This window comes from Hippopotamus amphibius, chromosome 11 (assembly GCF_030028045.1).
Source record: "Hippopotamus amphibius kiboko isolate mHipAmp2 chromosome 11, mHipAmp2.hap2, whole genome shotgun sequence".
Lineage (NCBI taxonomy): Eukaryota > Metazoa > Chordata > Mammalia > Artiodactyla > Hippopotamidae > Hippopotamus > Hippopotamus amphibius.
In genome coordinates this window covers 26,963,523-26,989,007 of record NC_080196.1, presented here as the reverse complement: position 1 = coordinate 26,989,007, position 25,485 = coordinate 26,963,523, and the positions used below count along the sequence as shown (strand labels likewise).

The 25,485-nt window shown below is 55.3% G+C and overlaps 1 protein-coding gene across 3 annotated transcripts in view; it reads right to left on the bottom strand.

Annotated features, from left to right (window-relative positions):
* TRAM2 (translocation associated membrane protein 2) overlaps positions 1 to 25,485 on the bottom strand; it is a 111,999-nt gene that overhangs the window by 38,407 nt on the left and 48,107 nt on the right. For 2 of the 3 annotated variants that reach the window (XR_009047961.1, XR_009047960.1), the window contains exons 3-11: positions 19,928 to 20,037; positions 19,343 to 19,459; positions 13,667 to 13,725; positions 12,451 to 12,535; positions 11,822 to 11,892; positions 9,410 to 9,514; positions 9,070 to 9,213; positions 8,208 to 8,371; positions 6,212 to 7,113 (exon numbers count right to left, since the gene is read on the bottom strand). Coding sequence is in view for 1 of the 3 variants with exons in the window: in XM_057698616.1 (XP_057554599.1) it covers positions 7,040 to 7,113; positions 8,208 to 8,371; positions 9,070 to 9,213; positions 9,410 to 9,514; positions 11,822 to 11,892; positions 12,451 to 12,535; positions 13,667 to 13,725; positions 19,343 to 19,459; positions 19,928 to 20,037 (929 nt within the window). In the remaining 2 variants the exon portion in view is untranslated. Of the gene's footprint in view, positions 1 to 1,937; positions 7,114 to 8,207; positions 8,372 to 9,069; positions 9,214 to 9,409; positions 9,515 to 11,821; positions 11,893 to 12,450; positions 12,536 to 13,666; positions 13,726 to 19,342; positions 19,460 to 19,927; positions 20,038 to 25,485 lie in introns of those variants that run through there. The other variant, XM_057698616.1, reaches the window with a different exon arrangement.

The window sequence follows — 25,485 nt, the reverse complement described above, 5'->3', positions numbered from 1 at the left end:
AATTTATTCAGTGCTTATTTGAACCATGAACTTAGCATTCACTATCCCTAAATCTCACCACCCCCATTCCCTGCAAAAACAAGCAAGCAAGCAAACCAGCCAGGCAGCCCACCCCTAAGACACCGAGCACAGATGAGCAAGCAGGCTCAGAAGGGCCAGCCACCCAGGCCACCCAGCTTCTAGGCTGAGCACCTTGCGCCTTGCCCTCAGCTGCCCGGGTCCTGTTTGGGCCTCACAGCCTGTGGGTGTCCTCAGCTAACTGCCACCTCTAACTACATGCACCCCCGCGTGCTCTCTGGAGAGGGTTCTGGAAAACACAGCAGACAGCCATGGGCACCAGGCCATCTGTGCCCACCGCTGGTACCAACACTGACACCTGGTGGCTTTTACACACAGACTTACCTCCAACTTCTTCTGCTCAAGCCACGCCATAACACACTCGTCCCCCCTCATCCGCTCTCTCACTTGCCACAGTTTGGTACCCACGGTCAACCGTGGTCTGAAAATACTACATGGAAAGTTCCAGAAATAATCATACGTTTTAAATCGTGCGCCATTCTGAGTAGCGTGATGCAGTCTTGCGCCGTCCCGCTTTGTGCCACCCAGGATCCCCAGCCAGCGACATCGTAATTCAGGACCACCCAAAGCAGCTGACCCTCCTCCTGACGTGTCGTCAGAAGGTCAGTAGTAGCCCAAGGCTCTGTCACAGCGACTGAGTCGCCCAGCTCACGTCACCTATTCACGTGGGCACTCGGTCACCGCACATCATCACAAGAAGGGTGAGTGCAGCACAGAAAGACAGTTTTAGAGAGAGACCACATTCATGTAACTTTCACTACTGTATATGGTTATAATTGTTCTATTATTGTTCATCGCTTCCCATGCCTACTTTATAGACTTCATCATAGTTAGGTATGTATAGGAAGAAACATAAAATATTTAGCGCCTGGTACTCTCGGGTTTCAGGCCTCCACTGGGGGTCTCAGAACACATCCGCGTGGATGAGGGGCAGCCATGCGGCAGGCACAGTGCGCCTCCTTGTGGGGCTTCCTACGCACACACCCTGTGTCAAGACTCCTTTCCACGCTCACTTTCCTGTTACAGATGCAAGTGAAAATGAGGCTTATTACTACCCACCACTCAATATAACTCCCTGTTTCTCTGTCCTTAATTCCAATTCCCCAACTCACATGACCACAATGAACAAATATATATCTCAAAAGATATGCAAGAAATGACTGAGTGAAAAGTGTTAGAAATGAGGCCGAAATCGATGCAAACTCGTTCTTCATGTAAAAGTAAATGTGTGCAATACCAACTTACGACTACAGTTGATGCAGGACCTTGTAAAAAAGAAAGTTGAAGCATTATCATTTTAAAACAATCTTACCGTTTCAATCTTCAGGGGAAAAACATACTCTATGATGCATTGAAGCAACACCCTAATCAATTCCCAGGCAGCCATCTAAGAGTTGGAATAAAATAATGATTGCAGGGACTTCCCTGGTGGTGCAGTGGTTAAGAACCTGCCTGCCAACGCAAGGAACATGGGTTTGATCCCTGGGTCGGGAATATCCCACATGCCACAGAGCAACTAAGCCCATGTGCCACAACTACTGAGCCCAAGCACCACAACTACTGAAGCCAGCACACTCTAGGGCCTGTGTGCCACACCTACTGAGCCTGTGTGCTGCAACTACTGAAGCCTGTGCACCTAGAGTCCTTGCTCTGCAACAAGAGAAGCCACTGCACTGAGAAGCCTGCACACTGCAACGAAGAGTAGACCACGCTCGCCAAAACTAGAGAAAGGCCCACGCACAGCAATGAAGACCCAACACAGCCAAAAATAATTAAAAAAAAGATTGCAACTTCAAAAAAAGAAAAAGCAAATGTGAGCATCCAGATAAAAAGGAATAGAAGGAATTATACCAACACAATTAGACTAATAATTCTATGCCTTTTATTCAGTTATTTCAAAAATATTTGTTGATCATTTGTTTCAAAATTACATTTTAAAAAATCCATACAAAACTGTAATTTGTTTTAAAACCGGACAGAAACAGTGGGAAAAGAATTTGGAAAAAAGTTCACTGAAAGTAAAAAGAGCCCCCCCCCCCCCCCCCCCCAAAAAAAACCCTTTTACATGAGAGCATAAATACGGCAGGTACAAATTTTCCTTGAGTTCCTTGTTGAAATTTGGTCCGTAACATGAACAGGCTAAAGTAGAAAAACAAAAAGACACTTTGTCCACATTTGCATTATGAGTTGCTCAGGACACCAGCAGCCTCAGCTCATCCTTCAGATGTTTAGTAAGCAAGAGGAACTGAAAAAATGAGGTCTATAGTCTCATCACAAACACTTGAGTCTGTACCCAGGGAAATGGTGGTACTTACAAGCAGTCAGATCCCATCAGGTGCCCAGGGCTGTCCACGCATGGCCGATTCCCAGGAAAACCTCCTTCCTCTCCACACGAACGAGAAACTCTACAGCGCTTCCAGGGAAGCAATGGTGATGCCTCAGGCGTCACACAGATCTTAGTCCCAGACGCTGACTTATTAATGCCCCACCATGAGGATGGTTTTTTTCCTTTTTCCAACAGTTTTAAAAATACTTGGATTTCTAAGGGGATGCTACTGTGTTCCACTAGAGTGCCACCAGGGCCACAATGAATGACAGCGACAGAGGGAGCATGGCTACCGTTTCTTCTGTGGGGTGATGACCACCCTCCGTGGGTCCCGTCCCGCCCCAGTGGCCGGGCACAAGAAGGGACAGACGGCCAGTGGGAGAGACCACTGGCTGGGAGAGTTATTGCACAACCCGGAAGAGCGAGGACGAGGCGGGCAAGGGGCGGGCGAGGGGGAGCTGCTGCTCAACAAGGTGACGCTGCACGGGGCCGGGGGGGCAGGGGGGGGGAATCCGCAACAGCCCAACCGGACCCACGTCAGACGGGCATCTGTAACACTTGTGACCGGGAAGTAAGAGTAAACACCTTATCGCATCAACCTAGGGTTGAATGGGAAGAATAGATCAGAAGAGGCTATAGCAAGGGTACCTTTTCTTTTACATGTGGGAGGAGCTGGGATGAGTAGCTCACCATGTGGGCCAGAGGCATGGGGGGCCTGGTGCTTAGGGAGCCCTGAGCTTCCCTGATAGGCAGGTGCCTGCGAAGGGGCCCTCAGAGCCGCTCGGACGCTAGGAGAAACCAGAAACCACCAAATCATGACAATGGGGGTGGGGGGGTGTTTCTAAGATGAATGAGGCAAAACTGTCACAACCCACGTCCCTTTAACATGTAACTGTACCGGGGCCTGGGGCCAGCCACACAGTGCAGTTGGAGGCCAGGAGACCACGGCAAGGCACTTATGACACAAAAAGATACAGGATCAGCTTAGGGCAAAAAGAGGCCGCACAGAGCTGGAGTCCCTGTGCTTTTCGGACCTCCATAAAGAGTGAGCTGGTGGAGGGAAGGCGGCTGGGTGACCAGAGGTCTTTTTCAGTCTTTTGAGAGGAGGAGTTACTGTTCACGCAAGAACCAGGATAGAGTGAGAAGCTGGTGAAGGCTTATCACTGGGCCAGCCATGGCCAGGGAGGGACGCGAGCTAGGTTCCAAGCGATCCGTCAATGACCCAATTCTCCAGTTGTGCCCAGTCCCTCCTGAGGAGCAGGGCTGTGCGCTAGGATGGCAGCAGGGAGGGGAAGAAAGACCACTCAGCGGTCCTGACTCACAAGCCTGTGGCCCACTCTCCACTGGAGACAGAGGCCCTGACCATCAGGAAGGGGGGGTCTGTTCCCTGGGACACTGAGGCCCCAGCAGGGAAGTGAGTCAGGTCCAGACCTTCCAGCCTTCTCGGCCCCAGGCCTACGACAAACCTACGGGGAGGCTGAAGCCCAGGAAGGAAACCCAACGTGGTGGTGGGCGATCAAGCCACCTTGAATTTTATAAAGGCACCCAGGGAATAGGATTTTCTGTTGTGGAATCAGGAGGGGGCGCCCTCTCGGCCCCTACTAAAAAGTCAAAGGTACCAAGAAAGAAGGTCCCCCAAGCAAACCCAGCGGCACCCGTCCTGGAACGCCCAGCCCAGCTCCAGGGGTTTCCAGTCAAAAGGAGCATCTGCAGAGGCGGCCAACGCACAGGGGTCTGACTGGTTTCTGCAATGCTGGTAGCTCCGCCTTGGGACAGAAATGGACAACGTCCTCGGCAATGATGCACGTCTGGTGGGAACGCACGCGGGCTTAGAGCTGACTAGGCCTGCTCCCCAGTCCCCCAGAACCTGGCCACCTGTAACTTATTAATAATGCGGCTATCGGAGCCTCGAGGGTAAAAATAAGTTCCCATCACGGAGCCTCCAAGGAGGGGCCCTGGCGGGCGGGGCGGCCCATCCACCCCATGGCCTCCTCTCCCACGCCACCCGGCACCCCCACGTGCGTGCCCGCCAGCGATGCTGGGAGGGCGGTGGCTGCTGAGGTAGATTAGCATCTGTCTCCTCCTGGCGGATGGCGCGGAGTGGCCTCTCACACGTGGGGGCGTCTGGCCAAGCCTCCGCAGAGAGTGTTTAAGACCGAAGAAAACAGCCAGACGGGCCAAATCAGGACAAGCCAGCCCGACCAGCTCTCAGCACGAAGTGGAGTTGAGTTCTTTCGGCCCCTGATGACATGCTTCCAGCCAAGCTGCCAAAGGCTGGCTCTGCTCTGAAGCACACCCAGGGGGACAGAGCACCTACAGTTATCCTCTCACCCTCCCCTCAAACCGTTTCTGAAGGCAGCCGGTCTCAGGGGGTTCACACAGCAGGAAGGATTTCCCCACCTCTTATCAGGGAATCAACCCCATCCTTTAGGACGCAGTAGGTGTCGGCCGGGCCCTGGACTAGCGGTCCCACTGCGAGGCACACAGTAACCCTGGGGCCAGCTTACAGGAGACCGAGGGCACGCCAAGCACGTGTGCTCTGGAAGCGATCACCTCTGTACATGAGAGGGATGCTGCTGGATGGCAGGACCTCAGCTGCAGCTCCCCACCTCCCCAGCCCATGGCAAGAAGGCCAGGCGTGCACTGGAGGCATGACAGAGCAGGGCTGCCCGGCGGGAGGCGGCCTCCTGCATGGAGCAGGAGCACTGCCAAGGCCACAGCCTGGAGAGGACTGGGCCAGGCGTGAGGCTGCTGGGCAGGCTTAGGAGGCTGTAGGCTGACATGGGCTGCACAGCATCCTCAGGCAAGGCAGGAGCATGGGCTCAGCCACAGCCTTGAGGCGGGAGGGGGGACCGTTTGACTGAATGGCTGAGAGGTTCCAGGCTGGGCCTGCGGGGTTGGTACAAGCCGCCCTTTCACCAACATTCTGCTTTGCAGGCCAGATAAGTGTCAGGGAAGGAGGAGGAAAGATGGGAGGAATTCCCATTTTCAAAAGCACTGCCCCTCTCCTAAGGGCAATCAGAAGAAGAGTATTTCTTCCCATCCCCACAGCCTTATCCTGAACAGAGAGATGAGGGTCTACCAGGGTGTCAGGAAGCAAATCCCCAGTCAGTCACTGGTAGATTAAAACTTCTCTCTGAAGCAAGCGACGTGGAGAAGGGAGCTGCCTTGATGAAAAGACCCATTTCCCCTCTTCTGGGTAAAAATCCAAGGTTTGGTTTCTACTGTGATGTTAGAAAGAGGACCAGCACATCAAATGACACCAACATTCCTGTGCCCACCAGAACCACTGCCCACCAGTTCCGTACAGCGTTCAGGCCTCCTTACTGAGAGCCTAGCTCTCTGCTGGAGTCCCCACAAGGCACCAGGAGGCCTGGTCGTTGGGGGGAGGGGGAGAACACGTGTGGGAGTGGGGCCCAAAAGATGCACAACAGCAAGGCTGTGTCTGCCCATCTAAGCAGCACAGCGATTCTGAGTTGGCCAGGTTTCAAACCGTCTAAAATGCAGTGGGTGTGCTCAGCAAACAGCAGCAGATGACAACGGCAATTCCAAAGGACACTCAACAAGTGAGGCCAGAGGGTGAGGGGCACAGGTGACCCTCCCTGGGGCACCAGGGGCTCTGTGCTCCTGCAGCGAGAGAGATGAAGTCAGGTGCAAGGCTGGCACCCAGCGTGGCCCCAGCTGGGCTGGCCCGCGAACTGCTGTCTGGTTTGGTTTTGGATGCTGGTGAACGGTAGGAAGAACAATGCAGCTGGACCTGCCAAAGAAAGGCCTGGGTCAACGCCGCCATCCTCCCTGCCGTGTTACCTTTCCGGAAGAGCCTGCCGCTGCCCCGGTCGCTTCTGCTCTTGTTGCAGAGTGGGACGTCCTCCTTCAGCAGGTCCCTGACAGCGAGAGAGCAGCTGGTTTCCAATCCAGGACCGGCTGCTGGTGAGCTCTCCTGAGTCACGGGACCCGATGCAGTCAACACTATCCTTCTGGACCGAGTCATCGTGTCCCAAAGCCAAATGCCTTGGCGCTGACAACTAGCAGTGGCCCGCGGGGCCCCTAGATGGTGTGTGCAGAACTGGAATCATACATCTCGTCAGTTCATCAGCACCTAGGAGACGATGATCCGGGTGGGGCAGTCTCTCCTCCTGCTGCCCCTCCGCACAGAGATCAGCAAGGGGCTGCCGCCGGCCCCGATGGAGGCTGCCTGGCACGAGGCTTCCGACTCAGGTCCCAGGGGCTGGGTGTCAGTCGCCAGCACTGCAGGCTTAGCCTCCTCGCGTAAAAATCAGACTCAGAAAAATTGCACAATAGGGTAAATTCACAAGTAAAAAGAGAAAGAAACAGCCGTGAAGGAAGAGAAAGAGGCCAGCAGAAAGGTAACCATGAGAGCCTGGGCTTCTAGAAAACCCAACACAGGACAGAGGTGAGGACATGAGGTGGCTTGAGGGAGGGAATGAGGAAGATTTTTGGTTTTATTGAGAATGGTTCACGGAGGAAGAAGAAGAGAAAGCCAAGATGTGAGAAAGAGGAAAAGGCCCCGTGGGAAGACAGGTTTCTGCTGTTTGAGACGGAGCATCTGGAGCAGGAAGGGGGGCCTCCCTGCCGGGCCCCCACGAGAGGATTCCTGTTCTCAGCACTTTGGCCTTAAGGAGACTTGAGTTTCTTAGTCCGTGTGGAGGTTCCGTTCTCTGCTTTCACCACTCCGTTTTCGTGGTAACCTGGGAGTGAAGAGAGACAGACACGGTGTTTCTGCTGGGGCTGGAGCAGGAGAGGGAGGCGGGGGGCCTGGCAGCCCCGAGGCTGCACCCCCCCCCAACGGAGGGCACCAGCAGGCAGCTCCCAGGGGCTCCTGCTTCCCCCAGGGTCTTGCTTCATTTGAGGTGGGAGGTGCTGGGATGACACACAGTCACCCGGGAACACGGGCAGAGGCCCGCCCGCCCAGGCCTGAGGCAGGGCGAGACCCTCCCTGAAATCACTCGGCGTCCTCAGCTCCTCTCAGGCCCCTGCAGGGCACCAGCCACCTGCAGCAAAGCTCCCAGCGAGCGCAGTGGTCGGGAGGAGGTAGAGAGGCCGCAGGAACAAGGACTTCCTCCTTGCCTGATGCGTCTCTGACAGAAAAACCGTGCTTTCTATTGTTGTCAAACACACCCCCGTGTGCTTGCGCGCCGTCAGGCACACCTGGCTGCAGCCTCTCTCCCCATACCCACCCCCAGCCCGGCCTGCCTCCCCATCACACCCAGCCACGCACATGTCTGGTTCAAACACACACGAGCCCTTGCCAAGCAGGCCACACCTGGAGAAAAGGCGGTGACTCAGAAAACAGAGCCAGGTGCAGACAGGCCCCCGGGCTGGACAGAGCGCGCGGGGCTGGCAGCGCCCCAGGACCCGGCAGGGCCAGAGGAGAAGCGGGTGTCCCCCCAGCCCTGTGTCACCTCGGGTCACCCCTGAAGAGAGGCCGAGTCAGCATCCTGGGAGACGGCCAGGCTGAGACGCAGAGCAAAAGGGCAGGTGAGGACAGAGAGAGCGGCAGCCGCCCTTGATGGGGCCCCCCGAGGCCACCCTGAGGACACGCGTCCTGCCAGAGCTCCCCACCCCGCCCCTGCCCTGCGCACCGTGGCCACGAGGGCCCCCGTGGCCAGCCCCACCCACAAGCTGTGTGGGCCCAGCCACGTGCCGGTCAGGCCCCGGCAGGAGCCGAGGAGCCCCGGGCCCGGGAGGAGGCGGGATGCGGGAGGGGCGACGGCAGGCCTGGTCCGGGGCCCCGGGGGGGGGGGGGGGGGGGCCACCCACCCCACACAGAGCCAGCACTCACCGGACTCCCTCTTGATGAGCCTGGCTGCCAGCCTGGGGGCGGCGGGCACCCTGCGCTTGGCGCTCCGCTCACTCCAGTACTCGCGCCAGTGCCGCAGCTGGGAGTGGATGAAGCGCCACATGAGCCAGGCCTGGGCGGCGCACACCAGCAGCAGCACGCACAGCCTGCAGGCAGAGGGCTCGGTGGGCTCGGGCAGGGGACGGGCCGGGACCCACGGCGCCCGGCCCGCCGCCACCTCCGGGAAGAGCGTGGCCCGTGCCGGGCTCCGCTCCAGGCGCATCGGGGCGGGGGGGGGGCCACCCAGGAGGAGGTGACAGATGCGGGGTCAGCTCCTGTCACACTCCCTGTACCTGCCCAGGACCCACGGCACAGAACACGGCTCAAGTGAACTGAATTACGACACAGCAAAAATAATTCTACGCGAGCAGCTCCTCACCCAGCGAGCCACGTAGAAGCGGAGCAACCTGGACAAATCCCTGACCCTCCCGGGCCCCGGGTGTCCTGAAGACCATGGCCTCCTCGCTGCCCTCCTGGCCGCTGTGGGAGGCCATGGGCCACACTGCTGAGAACAAGTTGGTGTTAACAGCCAACTGACAGTCTGGATGTGAATCCTGCACCCATCAGGCACGGGCCAGGGGAGGGACTCCTGTTGGCACTGGGACCCGGCCTGCAGCCTGACGGACCAGGGCCAGGCAGGGAAGATGGCTGTGATGGAAGCAGGAGGCTGGCATTTCTTCTCCCCTCTAGCTGGATGTCTGAGAATCCCCACTAAATATCAAAGTGCAGGAGACCCAAGGGTCTGCTGCCTCCTGACCTTTGGCAGAAGTTGTGCCAAGTTCAGGAGGCTCCTGCCCAAGCTCACCTGCAAAGTAAGGTGTTGAAGTTGCCTTTCTCGGGGTCAAAGGCCTGGTTTTCCACACGAGCGAGGCCAAAGCCAATGGCCAGCACAGCGAGGGTGAGAATGAAGAGGCGGGTGACTCCAAACACAGCAGCCCAGGCGTTAAACCTGCCCGAGGAGGTGGAGGAGGCACGTCCGCCTTCAGGGCCACGTGGGGAGGGGGTTCAAGGGTGGCCGAGCAGGGTGCGTGAGGGATGGGGTGTCTAGAATAAGATCCTCCAGGAAAACATAACCCCGGGCGCTGCCTGCTTCCAGGGCAGGGCCCCCCCCCCACCCACTGGCTCAGCCCATCCGCGCCACTCACAGCTTCTCATTGTTCTCATCTGCGAAGTAGCAGAGCCGGGCCGTGTGGAAGAGGAACTCGGTCAAGTACTGCAGCAGGAGCAGGACCAGGCCCAGGCGGCTCAGGCTGGGGAGACACAGAGGAGCCTCACAGTCCCCCCAAGACACCAAGCGAGCAGGGGCTCGGCGCCTGGGCGCTGCTCGCCACTCCCACCGTCCCTGGGGGGCGCTGCCTCATCCTTCAGGATTCGGTCCTGCGGCCTCACCTTCCAGAATTTCTCCCAATACCGACCCCTGGCCCTTCACCTGTCCTGTCTGAGCCCAGCGCCCCTCCCACTCCCAGGGTGGCCCTGGCTGACTCCACAGCACCGGTCACTCTGCATTCATCCCCTGGCCTGGGGCCAAGCACAGAACAGATGCTCAGGACAAGGTGCTGAGCTTTGCACGTAGAAATACAAGGAACTGGTGGGAGAGGATTCCCACCGTCAGATTTTTTTTTTTTTTTTTTTTTTAATCTTCCAAGTCTTCACCGCTAAGAGGTACACGAAGAAGCAAAACTCAACACGACATAAAAATACGTGCTCGTGAACCAACCTCGTAAAACATGAGCCCCCATTCCCACGCCCCTGCTCACTTCTGGGCCCGATGCTCTTACTGACTCTCCCAGGCAATTTGCTGCCGATGGTTGGCTGTAGTTCAAACAAATGCAAGAAGGCTGAACCGTGAAGTTACAGGTGCCGCTGAGAGGGCGGGGCCTCAGGAAGTCAGGGAGCTACTGGGCGGGTCGGGGCGGTGGGGGGAACGCCCGTGGGCTGTGAGGAGGGACCCTGTGATTCCACCCAGGGGGACCAAAGAAGTGCGGAATGGATCAGAACGGTCACTAGATCCTGAGTACGGTCCAGAGAATGACGTGAAAACGGCGGAGGACGTCCAGCAGGATCTTGCCCTTGACCATCTCAAGCCTCACTTCCCAGCCCTGCTCCCACCTCAGGGCCCTGCCCCTGTGGTCCCCTCTCCTGCACAGCTCCCTCCAGGTCTCCACCTGCCTGGCTCTGTCACTCACGCCTCCACCCGAGTCTCCTCCTCAGGGAGCTCTTCTCACCACAAGGGGCCAAGTGGATGCGTCGGACGTCACATCACCCTGCTTTACTCTCTTCCTCACACCACGGGAAACCTCTCATTTCCTTATTTACGGTTCACTCGCCGCTAGAACAGACGTCCCAGGAGAGCAAGGGCCTATGTGCCTCCACCCAGATATAACTGCAGCTCCAGCGCCAAGCTCTCCCCAAATAAGACCCCGTGTCGTTGGGTCCTTCAAAGGTCTGTCTTCCTTGGCAAATCCTGCAGCCGAGGGTCTCTCCTTTCCCCACACTCACTCACTTCTGAAAACCAGATTAAGGGGAGTGGAGAGAGGCGGCTGCACCCTGAGCCGGGCTGGCCTCGCTGGGCATGGGCCGGTGGGATCTTGGAGGACCGGCTGCCCCACCCTCTCAGTTCCATCCTCTTTCCAGAACAAGACCTCGGCCCAAACAGAGTCAGACCCTGCCCTGTTCCTTCCCTTCCTCCGAGGGGGTCCTGCCTGTACGTCCTCGGCCCGTCCTTGCCACAATGCTGGGTGACCGCAGGCTGGCTTCCTCAGACCCACCCTGCACGCACACAGGCGCCTCTGACACAAGAGCAGAGCTGGCCCCACACAGCCTTTGGCCCCTCAGAGGCCCGTCCAGGCACGGACGCTGCTCTCGGCCTCCAGAGACAGGAGAGTGGACCTGGCTCCGGTCCCCCAGGTCGGTTATTCTCTCAGGATGCCTGCAGTGCAGACCCAGGAGACCCCAGGGCCCAGGACCCCCAGGCACCCGAGCAGGTTACACAGCACGTGCTCTCCTACACTGCAAAAGCCAAGCCCCAGAAAACCCCAAACCAGACGCCCACGTCCTGCTCAGCAGTGATTCTCTTTACAACAAAGACACTCAAGGCGACAGCAACTCTTCTGACAACCAAGCAGTGACTACGCTACACCTCATTACAAATGAAAGGGAAGGGGAACCCAGGGCCGGGAACTTGGCAGCGTCTCTACCTGGACACATGGGGTGGCAGCCTCGCTCACGCGGCCTTCAACCTGCAAAGCCCTGGTTCGCGGCCTGCATCCCTCGGACCCCTCCCGGGCCCTGGCCCTCACTCCTCTGGGTTCCCGTGGCAGGTGGTCCATGTGGCAGCACAGTGCGCATCCCACTAACCGCCCAACCTACGCCTGTAACTGTCTCTCCTACTCGGCAGAGAATAATCCGGTAAACTCAAAGGAACCGTCCATTATACAGGCCTTAGCATGGTGCTTAGCATACAGAAAGCGTCTGATAAATGCCTCCTGATTGAATGTGTGGAGAGACGCACAGACATAAAGGGCAGGGAGATCTGGCGCACGCCGAGTCTCACTCACTTTAAGAGGTACGCGCCCACTATGTGGACCAGGTACAGGCAGATGTACTGGAGCTGCCGGGGGACCTCCTCCTGCAAACAAGAGATGCAAACAGTACGTTCCCTAACCTGTGATGCCAGGGGCGGCGCAGGGGGTGCAGGAAGATGCTGCGGGCCAGGCCACGGCTGTGGGCCGGGCTGCTCTAACACAGGCAGCCCCACGTCCCGCCAGAGGCCCGTGCACCAGGCTGTGCAGTCTGAAGGCGACTCCAAGGTCAGAGGTTGGGACTTGGGTTGAGAAGGGAGAGACGGGGACTGGGGAACAGGGATTTTAGAAATCAGTCAGAGAGAGGCTCTAAAAAACAAACAAACAAACAAACAACCGTAGGAAAGGCAAAGACCTCTCCGTCCACTCCCCAGAAGATGAGTCAGGGTCCCCCGCAGCCACACGTCTTGGGTGGGAGGCGGGAGGCTGACACGGTGGCCCCCTCTCCTGGAGGTCGTCAGGGAGATTCCAACGGGCTCTGGCTCAGCATCTCACCAACCCACCAACACACGCCACCTCCACTCCACACAGAGGCGGCCAGAGGGAGGGGACAGCAGGAGGGCAGTGGGGACAAGTGGCGTCCGAGAGGAGCAGCGAGGACTCACCTTCCGTACCTTCTGGAAGTAGAGCTCGGGAAGGGCGTGCAGCCAGTAGGCCAGCTGACACAGGTAGAAGAACTTCACCTGGAAGCTGCAGACGAGGGGGCCGGTCACCCAGAGGGATGGGGGGGAGCCCCTGCGGGAGCGCCCCTAGCACGGGGGTGGGGGCGGCCCGAGGGCCAGGTAGTCTGAGGAGCTGGGCAAGAGGCAGGGATGGAGGGAGGGGGCGGTCGGGGGATGCCGAGGGGAGCGCCACGGTCGCGGCTCCGCAGACAAGACCACGTGGAGGGACACACATAAGAAGGATGAGAAGAGCACAGGGGAGGCGGGAAGCTGAGGAGGGGGCTGACTCCAGAGGGCGGTCTGGGGAGGAGACGCTGGCTGGCAGGGGCGGGCGGAGGGAGGGAGGGTCTCAGCAGCAGAGGAAGGACCTAAGTCAGCGAAGCCGCCGGGGCTGCTGTCCTAAGGGCCTTAGTCTCTGGGGCACGCGGGCCCAGCTCTGCTCTCCTGGTTCCATCGGAGCAGGACAGGAGGGGCTGCTGCCTCCCGGGGAGGCCCGAGGGGAGGTGTGGGTGACTGTGAGCAGCTGCCAGGAGGACGCAGCCCAGGGAGCTCGGTGCAGAGGCTCTGTGTCCCTGTCCCTCCCGGGCGGCTTAGGAACCTGCGACAGACCCCATATTCGCACCCCCTGGACATTCACATGTTGAAACCCTCACCCCCACGGTGATGGTACCGGGCCGTGGGCATCTGGGAGGGGATGAGGACACGGGGTGGCGCCTCCAGAGAGGGATGAGTGAGCTTGTGAAGGAGGCCCCTCTCCGCGCGGCACGTGAGGAGGTGCCGTCTGTGAAGCAGGAGCAGCTTCACCAGACACTGGGTCCGCCCGCCTCCAGAACCGTGAGGAAAGAATGTCTGCTGTTTACAAGCCCCCCGGACCCCCACCACCTGCAGTGCTCCGTGATGACCACCTGGGCGGAGGCAGGACCCTGTGCCAGGGCTCCTGCAGGTGATGTGTCATTTCAGGAATTGCCCACAAGCACACGGGGCGGAAGCGGCTCCCAGGCATCTGCCTCCGCGACACCGGGCCCTGACAGGCTCGGGGGGGGGGGGGGGGGGGGGGTCCGGTCCTCGCGCCCGCTGGCCTGTGTTCTGGCCACACTCTGGGGTGGAAGCCAGTGCACCAGCCCGCTCCTCCCTAGGGACCAAGGGTGACAATACTCACGGGAGGTACACATGTGGATAGTCTTCCCAGAGGCTCCTTGGGTTTGTTAAATATCCTTCCTGTAGTGTGAGGGAAGAGACGGCAGTTAGAGACGTAAACATGAGGCCTGTTGGGCAGGCCCAGGGGTCAGGGTCACGGACGCACCTAGTCCCCGGCTTCCCGACTGAGGAAGGAACAGGAAAGGTGAACACGGAGGCTCTCTGGCACTTGGCCCTCACATGTATCGTAAAAGAGCCGTGATGTAGGAGGACGAGCCCTGCTCTGGGGTCAGAGGACCCGAGTCTGACTGTGGGTCTGACACTGATTAGCCGCATCCTCTGAGCAAGTTCGTCTCCCTGAGCTCCAGCCAGCTCATCTGTAAGAGGAGGATAAAAATACCCTCCCAGAGTTATTGTTAGAAATAAATGTGACAGTTTATGTTTATGTGACAGCGGCGAGTATTAGGCCTGGCATGCAGGCGCTCAGGAAATGCCTGTAGGGTGAATAAGCAAATGGACGCCAGGACCCCCGGCCACTGGAAACATGAAAAGCCTACTTTGGCTTTTCACATCACCACAAATAAAAAGAATGGCAGACCCACAGGCCTCCCGTGTGACACTCATCACACAGGATCATCACTGCCGTGGCCGCCAGGCCTCTGCACGTGCCTTCTTTTCTGGCCCTTTTCTCCTGGCTCTTTTCCAGCCCTTCTTTGTATCTCCGTCAACTAGCCCAGGGCCTCTTACAGAGTAAGGGAGGCGACCTGAAAACCCTCCCGTCACAAAACATCTGGACATGCTGGGTGAAATATAACAAACGCTCTTTTAAATGCAACGCTGAGCACGCAGTAAGAAAGGGAAGTCCCCCAGGCCCCAAGAGGGTAGGGAGCTAAAAGCCGGAGCAGGCGGGTGAGGCAGTGGGGCCAGGGCTTTTGTGCCCACGCGGGAACAGAAGACCCTCAACCGGCTACCACCCCAGAGAAAGGGGAGACTAAAAAGAGCCTGACGACCAACACAGGGAGAAGAGGACGATGTCAGCTCACCCTGGGCTCGGGATGGAAACAAAAACATGACCCCCTGAAAACCTGTAACCTCAGCTTCACCTTCAGGTGGGTTTGGAGCTCAAACGGACATCCCCTGGGGGTCCAGAAGCCCACTGGGACATACTCTCCTCCAAGGATGTACAGGCTTCTCACACACAAAACCTCACTAAAGATGAGTTTATAATCCAAGATCACAGAACATACGAGGAAACAGCCCCCCACCCCCACCCCAAGCAAGAGGAGGTTGACATGATGCTCAGAGAGGGCAGAGGAGGTGATGTCAGCCTGACCTCCTTTTAGAAACAGGGAAAGGAAGGAGAAGACAGGAAGGAGTTCCCGAAACGAGGTGGTTTCTCAGCAGCACGACTGAAACCTGAGCTGCGCCTCCAGCCTCCTGGTCCAAGCACCCCAGGCCCGGCTGCCCACTCGGTCAGAAATAAACCCAGCTGGGAGCTTTGACGAGCAGGCCCAGCAGTTCTGAAAGGAGCCTCCAGATGACTACTGAAACCTCAGGCGTATTCCCACGGGAGGAGCCAGTCCACCCCCTCAAGTCACTAAATGCCCTTGGACATTTCCGATGTGGTCCATGGCCCCAAACCCACGACCAGGGCCTCATTAGCACAGCAACCCGACTGACGGTCCCATCAGGCACAGGCCCCAGGGCAGTCACGGTACCCTAGGTTTGAAGGAAAGGGTCTCCCCGCAAACCCTCCCGGCCTCATTCCATCCCCCTCTTCACAATCCAGCAGAGGTGGGAGGCTTGGGGCTGGGAGGCTGGGAGAGGGGGGAAGAGGGCTTTCCTGCACCCACACGGGGGCTACCCCTCTCTGCCCCCCCCCCCCCCCCCCCCCACCGCCCACATCAGAGGCCAACCCCGGGGCACACAGAGGTTCATGGCCTCCCGGCCTCCTTCCAGGGAAATCGGAGCTCGAAGGACATTCCTTCCTAGAGGAAGCACCTATGTATTTAAAGAGGAAAATGGTACTGTGGGGACCAAGGTAGGAGAAGAACTTCTGCCAAAAAAGAAGACTGGCCAAGAAAAGCAGCCCTGACAGAAATCTAAAACCCAGATGGGATCCTGTGATTTTAAACAGGGACCCTCCCCGGCTTGGCCCTTTACTTAGGAGACAAAGAAGTCAGAACTGTGAGGCCAGCCAGCAGAGAAAACAGCCCAGAACAATGCTGCCTGCCTGCGGAGGGCAGTCCCAGGCAGAGGGAGGCGAGCGGGGCAGCCGGAGGAAGAATGACTCACGGCTCGGAGAACAGTCTTTTCCAAACCTCGGGCCAGGCAGCCGCCCAGGGAAGCCGGGCTGGGGCCCTCGGAGCTCAGCACACCAAGTGTGGGCTCACCCCCCAGATCCCACCTGCCAACGGGCATGCCCTCTGGGGGGCCTTTGAGATCCTCTGTTCTCTCCTGCTTCTACAAATCAACCAAGGAGCAGGGGAGGCCTGAGCTAGCTGGCACACTCCCTCCCCTCCCCCACAGCCTTCCTTTTTAGAGGATGAACAAAAAGCACCACAGGAACAGCGGAATCCAGTCCTGACACAGCCAGCTGCTACCTGGACCCACTGGTCCTTCAGGAACACCCACTGCTGAGGTTGTCCCAGGCGGTCAGTCTGTCAGGAAGCGGCAACCCAGACCCGCACGCCTGCCTCAAAGGTGCTGCTGTGTGAGGCTCCCACTGAGGGCCGGGCTGCAGGTTTAAACCATGAAGGGAGGCATCCCCTGGAAGCCAGGCAGGGGGACCAGGAGCCCACGCAGCCTGCTTTTCCCAGCAGAGCATTTTGTTTGTTTGTTTCCCCTGAACAGTGAACAGTAGCTGAGCGCTGGATTTAAGGTAGGAGGTTGACATTCCTATTAAATTATTGGTTGGCCTGTCCACAACCCCAGCACCCTGCCTGGATCAATGCAGAGAGAAAAGTCTGAATCCAACACCAAGATAAAACTGGTTATTTCGTGGGGGAGAGACTTAAGGTCAATTTTTACTTTCTTTTTTAAACTTTTATGTACGGCTCATTTAAAAAAAAAATGATCATCTATGATGTTCATAAAAACAAGCAATGCATTACTTTAAAAACTGCTGAAGGTTGGAACAAGAAGATGCATTGGTTTACGTATCCCATCTCACAACAAGACTGAGTGGGCACTTAGTACAGCCGGGAACTGCACTCGGGGGGCCAGCCGTGAGCCTGGTGCCTGCTCCCAGCAGCTCGGGGGCTCGTACTAGAGAGACGCAGGGAGCAGAGAACACACAGGCAAGAAAACACCACAGTAACAAGGGTAGCGTAGCATATGCAAGTGAGGGGGAGTTCTCTGCAGAGGTGACATTGAGGGGAGGGCATGGGATGTCAGGGATGGAGCACGGCAGCAGAGGAGGCTCCCCGGCAAGCCCAGGGGGCAGGAAGGCCAAGACAGTTAGAGGAGCAGAGAGAAGAACGGTGGGGTGGGGTGGGGTGGGGTGGGGCCCGTGAGATGAGATGGGTGAGGCCGGCAGGGCCCAGAGCACAGGAGGAGGAAGAACAATTTCACCACAAGTGAGACAGGGGCTTATAAGCAGGGGATGTGTGATTTGGTTTATGTTGTAAAAAGGTCTGTCTGGCTGGGTAGACAATGGATTGGGGTGGGCGGATACAGGAGCAGAAACAGCCTCCTTCTAGGAGTGGTCCAGCAAGAGGGGATGGTGGCTTGGATTACAGATCAGGGCCTACTGACCATGGCACTAGTGACACTTGGGGCCAGATTATGCTTTGCTGTGGGGACTGTCCCGCGCACTGCAGGACATTCAGCTGCATCACTGGCCTTGACCCACTAGATGCCAGTATCATATTGTCCAGTGTCCCCTGGAGAGACCCACTGGCCTGGGGGCAGAGGTGCAGGCAGAAAGCAGGTGACAGGCCCTCCGTGTTCTGGTGGGGGGGCGGGGGGAGCCTGCTGATGAACTGACTGGGGCGGGGGTGAAAGAAAAGAATCGAGAAAAAGTTTATCAGAACAGAAACACATGATTTAAAAAACCAGCTGTTTTTACTGCTTTTACAAAGTGACCTTCTCTTCTTCAGTCACTCTCACTCTACCCAGAATGGCTTGGAGAAAGCACGTGAGGGCTGAGAGCCACATGGTGTATCAGGACCTGGGGTCACTGGAACTTTCCAGGGTCCCTCAGTCTCTATGTCCTGCGGGAGATGCTGAGTGAAGACCTGGCCAGCACCATAGTAAAAGCCTGTTATAAACGTCCCCAGAAAACTGCGACAGCTCCAGACTAACGAGCATCGTTTCTAGGCCCTGGACAGCCCACGAGAAGCAAAGACACAGCATCTGGGCTTGCACATTCTGGAGGGGGTGGGAAATCCCTTGGCTGTCGGCCTGTGGATCTGGTGTAACTGGGTCACAGCTGGGGTGGACAGTGTGGGTGAGGAGGAAGGGCACAAGTGATTCAGAGATGAGGCAACACTCCTCCTGCAGGAGCAGTTAAGTCTCTGTGGGACCTGAGGGCTGCTGTGCCTCGAGGCGGCTCGGGGTCTCCAGAGGCCGCGCCAACCAAACACCCAGCGGCTGCGAGAGGTCTGAGCCTGGCGGTACCTCGACTTCCCGGGGCCGCACATGTGCTGCACAAAGGCAGGGGTGGCTACTCACACAGACGACACCGAAAGTCCACCCCGGGGGGAGGATAACGTGGCAGGCCCACTCCACAACACAGAGGCCTTGGGCCCTGCATTTAAAACTTCTAGTGTTCTATGATTAAATGATAATAGAAACAACGGTAACATACAAAAGGGCATCCTGAGTCCCACTTTGAGAATATGGATTCAGTGTTCAGCCCAGAGACAGAGAGGTCCTGAGGATGGGAAAGCTCATCACTGTCACTAAGGAAGAGGGTGAGGGGTCAGGGGAGGCAGGGAAGGAAGCTTCTAGGAGGTCACAGCGTTGCTGAATTTTCCAAGCCCTGGGCCTGGATTTCTCACAGGGCAATTCTAGCTCCCGAGGAAAAGACCAGGTTACAGACAGGAAGTGCTCCAGGTTGGGGAGGAGATTAAACACTTCCTAGTACAACAGGCTTGTTAGAGTGAACCCCAAAGGACTGTCCACACTCCTTTGTGCGAAGGAATTTTGCTGTATCAAAGGCTGCTTGAAATTAGTCTTCTTGTACAAAGAGGGGAGGTAGGTCAACTGTCTGGTCCTCCAGGCATTTGTGGGAATGGCACTGAGTCTCAGGGGACCTCATGTGTGCACGGTGGATGCCAGCCAAGCCATGGGAGGCCAGTGTGGTGAAATGGAACCAGACCCTCAAGCCCAAGCCCTGTCTGCTTCGGAACCACGTGACCACAGGGCCACTGCGAAATCTGAGCTGGGATTTCTTCAATCTGTAACGTGGGTGCCAGAATGAACATAAAACTTAGCTCAGGGGACAGCACCGTGCGAGGGCCCTGTGAAGGGACACGGAGCTGTGGAGCTACACGGTGTCAACACCATGATATCACATCATAACCATAACGACAGTCCTAGACCTCCCGCATCACACTTTGGTCTCCGTCCCCCTTACTTTTGGACCAGATGACACTCCCCAGCTATCAAACGGCACCTAAGCCACAGACCCCTCTCTCATGGCGATACCACGGCAGCCCGGGCCCGAGCATCCGCAGTCCTGAGGACCACTCACCGTCACCACCACGTAGAAGCACCAGATCACCGAGCTGAGATGAAAGACGACCAGCTGTCCAGATTCGTTGAACTTGCTGTGCTTGACCTTGGAGAGATGAAGCCGTTTGCTGATTTTCTAAAGAATAAAGAGAATCCCACATATTAATATATGAGCGTATGGGTAACAGGCAGGTTTCAAACTCTTGTTTTCTCCCCACAAAGGGGCTGAAGTTCAAAGCCAGCCTTCATCCAAGTTATTTCGTGTGTCGTGTGTTCATACAGTCTTTAGTTTAAGGCAAGCACTCTGAGAAAGCGGCAAGGTGAATGTCTTTAGCCAAGATGTAAAGAAGACATTCCCCAACGGTGCTGTGTGTGACCCCCGAGGATACCGCCTCATCATACTTCAGGCAGCTCCCTCCTGTGTAATAAACACCGTGATCCCATGTGCTGAGAAGGCTGCGAGGGGGACGGAGACCAACGTGTGGTGCGGGAGGTCCGACCGCTAGGACCAACCAGGGCCTGCAAACAAGGAGGCGGAGGCCTCAGAGCTGCAGCCCCTCCACCCGCGGCATCTCCCATCTCAGGCTCCAGACACGTCACTCACGTCTAAAATGTACTCCTGCACCACAGCGTGCAAGATGATGGTGATGAAGATGTAGAACAAGATGGTGACCAGGTCCTTGGGCCCGTAGTGGTAGTGCACCGTCTCGCCATCTGTGGAGGCCACGAGAGCCACGTCAGCACCCCTGGGTGAGGAAGTCCTGGGGACCCCAAGCTGAAAGGAGCTCTGAAGCAGACTGTGCCAACAGGGGCTTTGCTCCGGCTGTAACCACAGACTTAGAAGCGTTTCTTCCCGAGAATCCCACCCGCCCTCGGGACTCGGTCCTTGGGAGCACCAGTGGGGATGGGTAAGGAGAAGCCAGCTCCCAGCACGTCACGATCTGGGCAGGAGGGCACGTGGCTGCCGCCAGGGTTTGGAGACAACCGACTTCCATCACTACCTGGCGGTGTGACTATAGAAAAGTGAGCAACCTCTCTGAGCTGTAATCCCCTCCCCTGTAAAAATGGGACTGCAGTTATACTTCATCAAGGACACATGATGCAGTGTTAAGAGTGTGGACTCAGAAACCTGAGCTTGTATCAAAGCTCTGTCATTTATTTCCTCTCCCTTCTTTTGTTTTTTTTTTTTGATGCTGAATTTTTTTTTTTTTTTTTTTTGGCCACACCATGTGGCTTGCAGGATCTCAGTTCCCAGACCAGGGAACTGAAAGCCCAGAATCCTAACCACTAGGCCACCAGGAAAGCCATACCTCCCTCTTTTTTAAAAAAGTGCAGTACAGTTGATTTATACTATTGTGTTAGTTTCAGGTGTACAGCAAAGTGGTTCAGTTCTACACATATTTTTTTTCAGATTATGTTCCATTACAGGTTATTATAAGATACTATGGTTCCCTGTGCTATACATTAAATCCTTGTTGCTTGTCTATTTTATATACAGTAGTGTGCATCTATTAATTCCATACTCCTAACTTACCCCTCCCTCCACCTTCCCCTTTGGTAACTATAAGCTTGTTTTCTATGTCTATTTCTGTTTTGTAAATAGATTTATTTGTATTACTTTTTAGATTCTACATATGAGTGATATAATAATTGTCTTTCTTCACTTAGTATGATAATCTCTAGGTCCACCCATGTTGCTGCAAATGGCATTATTTCATTCTTTTTTATGGCTGAGTAATATTCCAGTCTGTGTGTGTGTGTGTGTGTGTGTGTGTGTGTGTGTGTGTGTGTAAAACATCTTCATTATCCAGAAAGAAAAAGATGAAAACTCTAATTCGAAAAGATACAGGAGGCACCCCAATGTTCACAGCAGCACTATTTACAAGAGCAAAGACATGGAAGCAACCAAAGTGTCCATCGACAGATGAATGGATAAAGAAGATGTCATTTATTTCTTATGTGATTCTGGAGCACCTCTATGTGTGACCTTTCTGGGCCTCAGATTCCTCATCTGTAAAATGAGAATAACGGCAGTTCCTGTACTGTAGGGTTACTGCGAGAATTAGGTGACTTCAAAAATGCGAAGTGTTTACTTAGAATAGTATCTGGTGCATAGTAAGTGCTATACATGTATTTGCTGTTATTTTTGTTGTTGTTGGGCTATTGTGAGGATAAAACAAGATAACCTGTATGTGACATGCTTACCAGTGCCTATAACCACGGTAGGCGTGCACTAAACAGCAGTGTATTAAAATATTATTTAGTAGTAATAAATTAGACGGATGCCCAGATAGCTAAGTCTTGTAAAGCTCTGCTACTGCAGTCTCTCTCTCCACGGACAGAGGATTCATGCCTTCATTCCAGCTGGCAGGCCTGCAGGAGCTCAGATCCCAGGCCCAGATCCCTGGTGCTCTGTGGTCCGCCCTCCCCCAAGCAGACACACTGGCCGCCTTTCCAGCTGTGCTGCCTTCGCGCTGAGTCACACACACATGAGTCATCTCTCTTTGCTGGGATGCGTGTACCAGAAGGTAGGCCAGGGTGGGTGCGTTTCAGGGTGGCCACAGAGCGAAGCAGAGCTGACTGGGTCGCTCTGGGAGTCAAGCCATGACCCTGCCACCCTGGACTGGGAGAGTGAGCTGGTGGGCGGTGTGGGGGCTGGGAGGGTGCGGTAAGGACATGCAGCACATGAATTTTGAGATCAGACAAGCTTACCTTTTTCCTCTCCCTCCTACCTTCTACACAGACCCTTCTCTGTGAGAGCCACTGGGCTAACTGTTGAAACACGGAGATAAAAGACACTGCCCCAGCTTCAGAGAGCACAGACCAGTGGGGAGACTGACAAATAAATGTACAATGACCTACAGACAGGCAGACAGCCACGTGGTACCAAGAAGTAAACACAGCCACACAGGGAGCCAAGGCAAGCTGGGGCAGAGAAGGCGGGGTAGCCCCTCAGGATAAACGTGACGATATAGAAACTTGAGGACAAGCAGGGGTAGTTAGGTGGGGGGAGGGGGGGAGGAGGCATCCTGCACAGAGGAGGCAGCATCTGCTAAGGATGCAGGGAACGAGGATGTAGTGCTGCGGGCGGCCAGGGTACCACATCAAAGGGTGTGGATTTTATCCTGAAGGCAACGTGGAAACATCGAAGAATTTAAACGCGAGGAAAACGGACAAATTTAGGTTTCAGAGAGTTTACTCTGGCAGCAGCGACAGCACGATGCCTGGAGGTAGACACCAGTGATGCAGGTAAGAAACTATGAGGACCTGAATTCAAGGGGAAGAGGGAGCAGGGAGGAGGAGGGCCGTCAGCGGCAGAGACCTGGTAAGACTAGGTGACTGACCTGGGAAGGGGCTGAGAAGGGGAGTCAACACCGAGGACTGAGCAGGGAACACGGGGGGAAGTAGGGAGATGGGAGTGTAGGTCAGCCCCTCCTTCCTGCCCTTCCAGGGTAAGGCTGGCGTCACCCGTTCCCTGCCTTCTTCATAAGGGAGGATCAATGGAGACTAATTAGATGGCAACATATTTTGAAACTATAAAGTAACCAAACACATGCAAAGTTTCACCATCAACACCAGTCTTATTAGGCAATATAGGATTTATACTCAACTAAGCAAGCATGGTCCAAAAGTAGTGAAATAACACGTGTCGAGACTTTGGATTATCCATCTTAAAGCCTCTTCAAGTCACCTCCATTTGTCACTCCACATACTATGGTTCCAGAGATGTGACCAGAGCCTTAAAACCTTCTCGAAACGAGAATGGATACGTGGACTAACACATTCTTTTATTCCTTTGCTGATGAGAGCTCCACCCATGTTTGTTCATTCACCAATAAACCATGTGCAGGGCTCCTTGCTGGGCGCTGGGGCACGGCAGGGAACGAGGCGGGCACGGCCCTGCCCCCCCGGAGCTGAGCCTGTGCACACCAAATTCTCTATACCTAAAAACCAGAGGCCAACAAAAACAAAAACCAAATAACCAGGTTGAAAAATGGGCAAAGATTTGCAGCAACATGGACGGACCTAGACATTATCATACTAGGTGAAGTAACTCAGAGAAAGACAAGCAGCAGATGGTATCACTTGCATGTGGAATCTAAAATATGATACAAATGAACTTATGTATAAAACAGAAACAGACTCACAGGCATAGAAAACAAACTTACAGTTACCCAAGGGGAAAGGAGGAGGGGGAGGAATACGGCAGGAGTTTGGGATTAGCAGATACAAACCACTACACATAAACTAGATAAACAGCAAGGTCCTACTGTAGAGCACAGGGAACTATATTCAATATCCTGTGATAAACCATAATGGAAAAGAAAAAATGTTTTTTAAAAACATGGGCAAAGGACCTGAATAGACAAGTCTCCAGAGAAGACGGACAAATGGTCAACATGTACATGAAGAGATGCTCAACATCACTATCATTAGAGAAATGCAAGTCAAAGCCACAACGAGACACTACCTCGAAGCCCTTCGAATGGCCACAGTTTAAAAAAGAAAAGACAACTGTTGGTGACGGTGTGGACAAACTGGAACCACGTTTGTGCACTGCCTGTGAGAACATAAAGTGGCACAGTCACTATCAGAAACAGTATGATGGGTCCTTAGAAAATTAAAACTAGAACTACCAGGTGATCCAGCAATTCCACTCTGGATACAGACTCAAAAGAATGGGAAGCAGGATCTGGATGAAATATCTGTAAACCCATGTTCACAGCACAGTTCACAACAGCCAAAGGGAGAAACAACCCAAGTGTCCATCAACAGACGAATGGAAAAACAAGGTACGGCCTAAACGTACGACAGAACATTATTCAGCCTTAAAGAGGAAGGAAATCCTGTCCCATGCTACACAGAGGTGAACCTGGAGGACAGAATGATAAGTGAACTAGGCCAGTCACTAAAAGACGAACGAACACTGTGTGATTCCATCACAGGAGGTTCCCAGGGAAGGAAAATTCATAGAGACAGAAAGAACGGTGGTTGCCAAGGGGCTGCCGGCAGGGGGGATGGGGAGTTGCTGTTTCATGGATACAGTTTCGGTTTTGCAAGATGAAGAGTTCTGGGGATTGCACAACAGTGTGAATGTACTTAACACCACTGAACTGTACACTCAGAAATGATTAAGATGGTACACTTCATGGTGTGTGTATTTCACTACAATTAAAAAAAACACCAGCACTCGGGTGTGATCAGTGCTATGACGTGGGCAGGAAATGATGAGGGGCAGGGCCCTGGGGGAGGAGGGGTCACTAAGGTGTGAGGGTCAGAGAGCTGGTGAGGGCAGAGCAGTCTGGGCGGAGGTGCCCAGGAAGATCCTGGTGGACAGAAGACTGAGTGACCTGCAGAGCAGGGGTGGGAAAGCCATGCCACGGGGGCCCACCTGACAGGTCATGTCAAGACATGCTTCCAAAGGCAAGGGAGGGTTCTGAAGGACTGAGTCACAGATACATTTATCAAGATCACTTTTCCAGCCAGATGAGATGGATGGGTTAGGGGGCCAGAATGGGGCTGAGAGAGCAGTCAGGAGGAACCCACGGGAACCCAAGGCCGGGGGTGCCCTGCACTTGGATGGTGGCAGGATGGTGGAGAAGACAAAGCTGGAGAGATGTGGGTGACGGAATCAAAAGGACCAGCTGGCGGACTGGCCGTGACGAATGATCCTCGGGTTCCCTCTGGAATCTGTCTGTCCTCTGCAGCCCCCATGGTTTTCAGAATGCTCCAACGTGCTATCTTGTTTCATCTTGTAACCATGGGGTGGGCAGACTGGATGAAGAAATAGGGTCCGCAGGGTAAAAGGATGGGGCCATGTCTCAGGTCTCCCAGTGTCCAGCGGCCCAGCCCGGCCACCTCATACCCCTCCCAGCCTCCAGCCCTACAGGCTTACTGGTAAGAAGCTGCTCCTTTGATCTCTTCCTCCGACAACAGAATCAGCAGCAGCATATCCAAATACTCACAAGCTGTGCTCTGATTCACACAAATTGTCTCTGCTGCTTTCCCCTTATCTGCGACCTGCTTGTTTCTGATTAGGGCAGGAAAGGATTTGGCCGCTTCTGCTTGCCGCCGAGCTACGGAGGTTGGAACTTTGTGTTTCTGCAGGAGGCTATAAACAAGGGGATATTTTCGATTTGTTTTTCTTTTCAAATGTTTAGC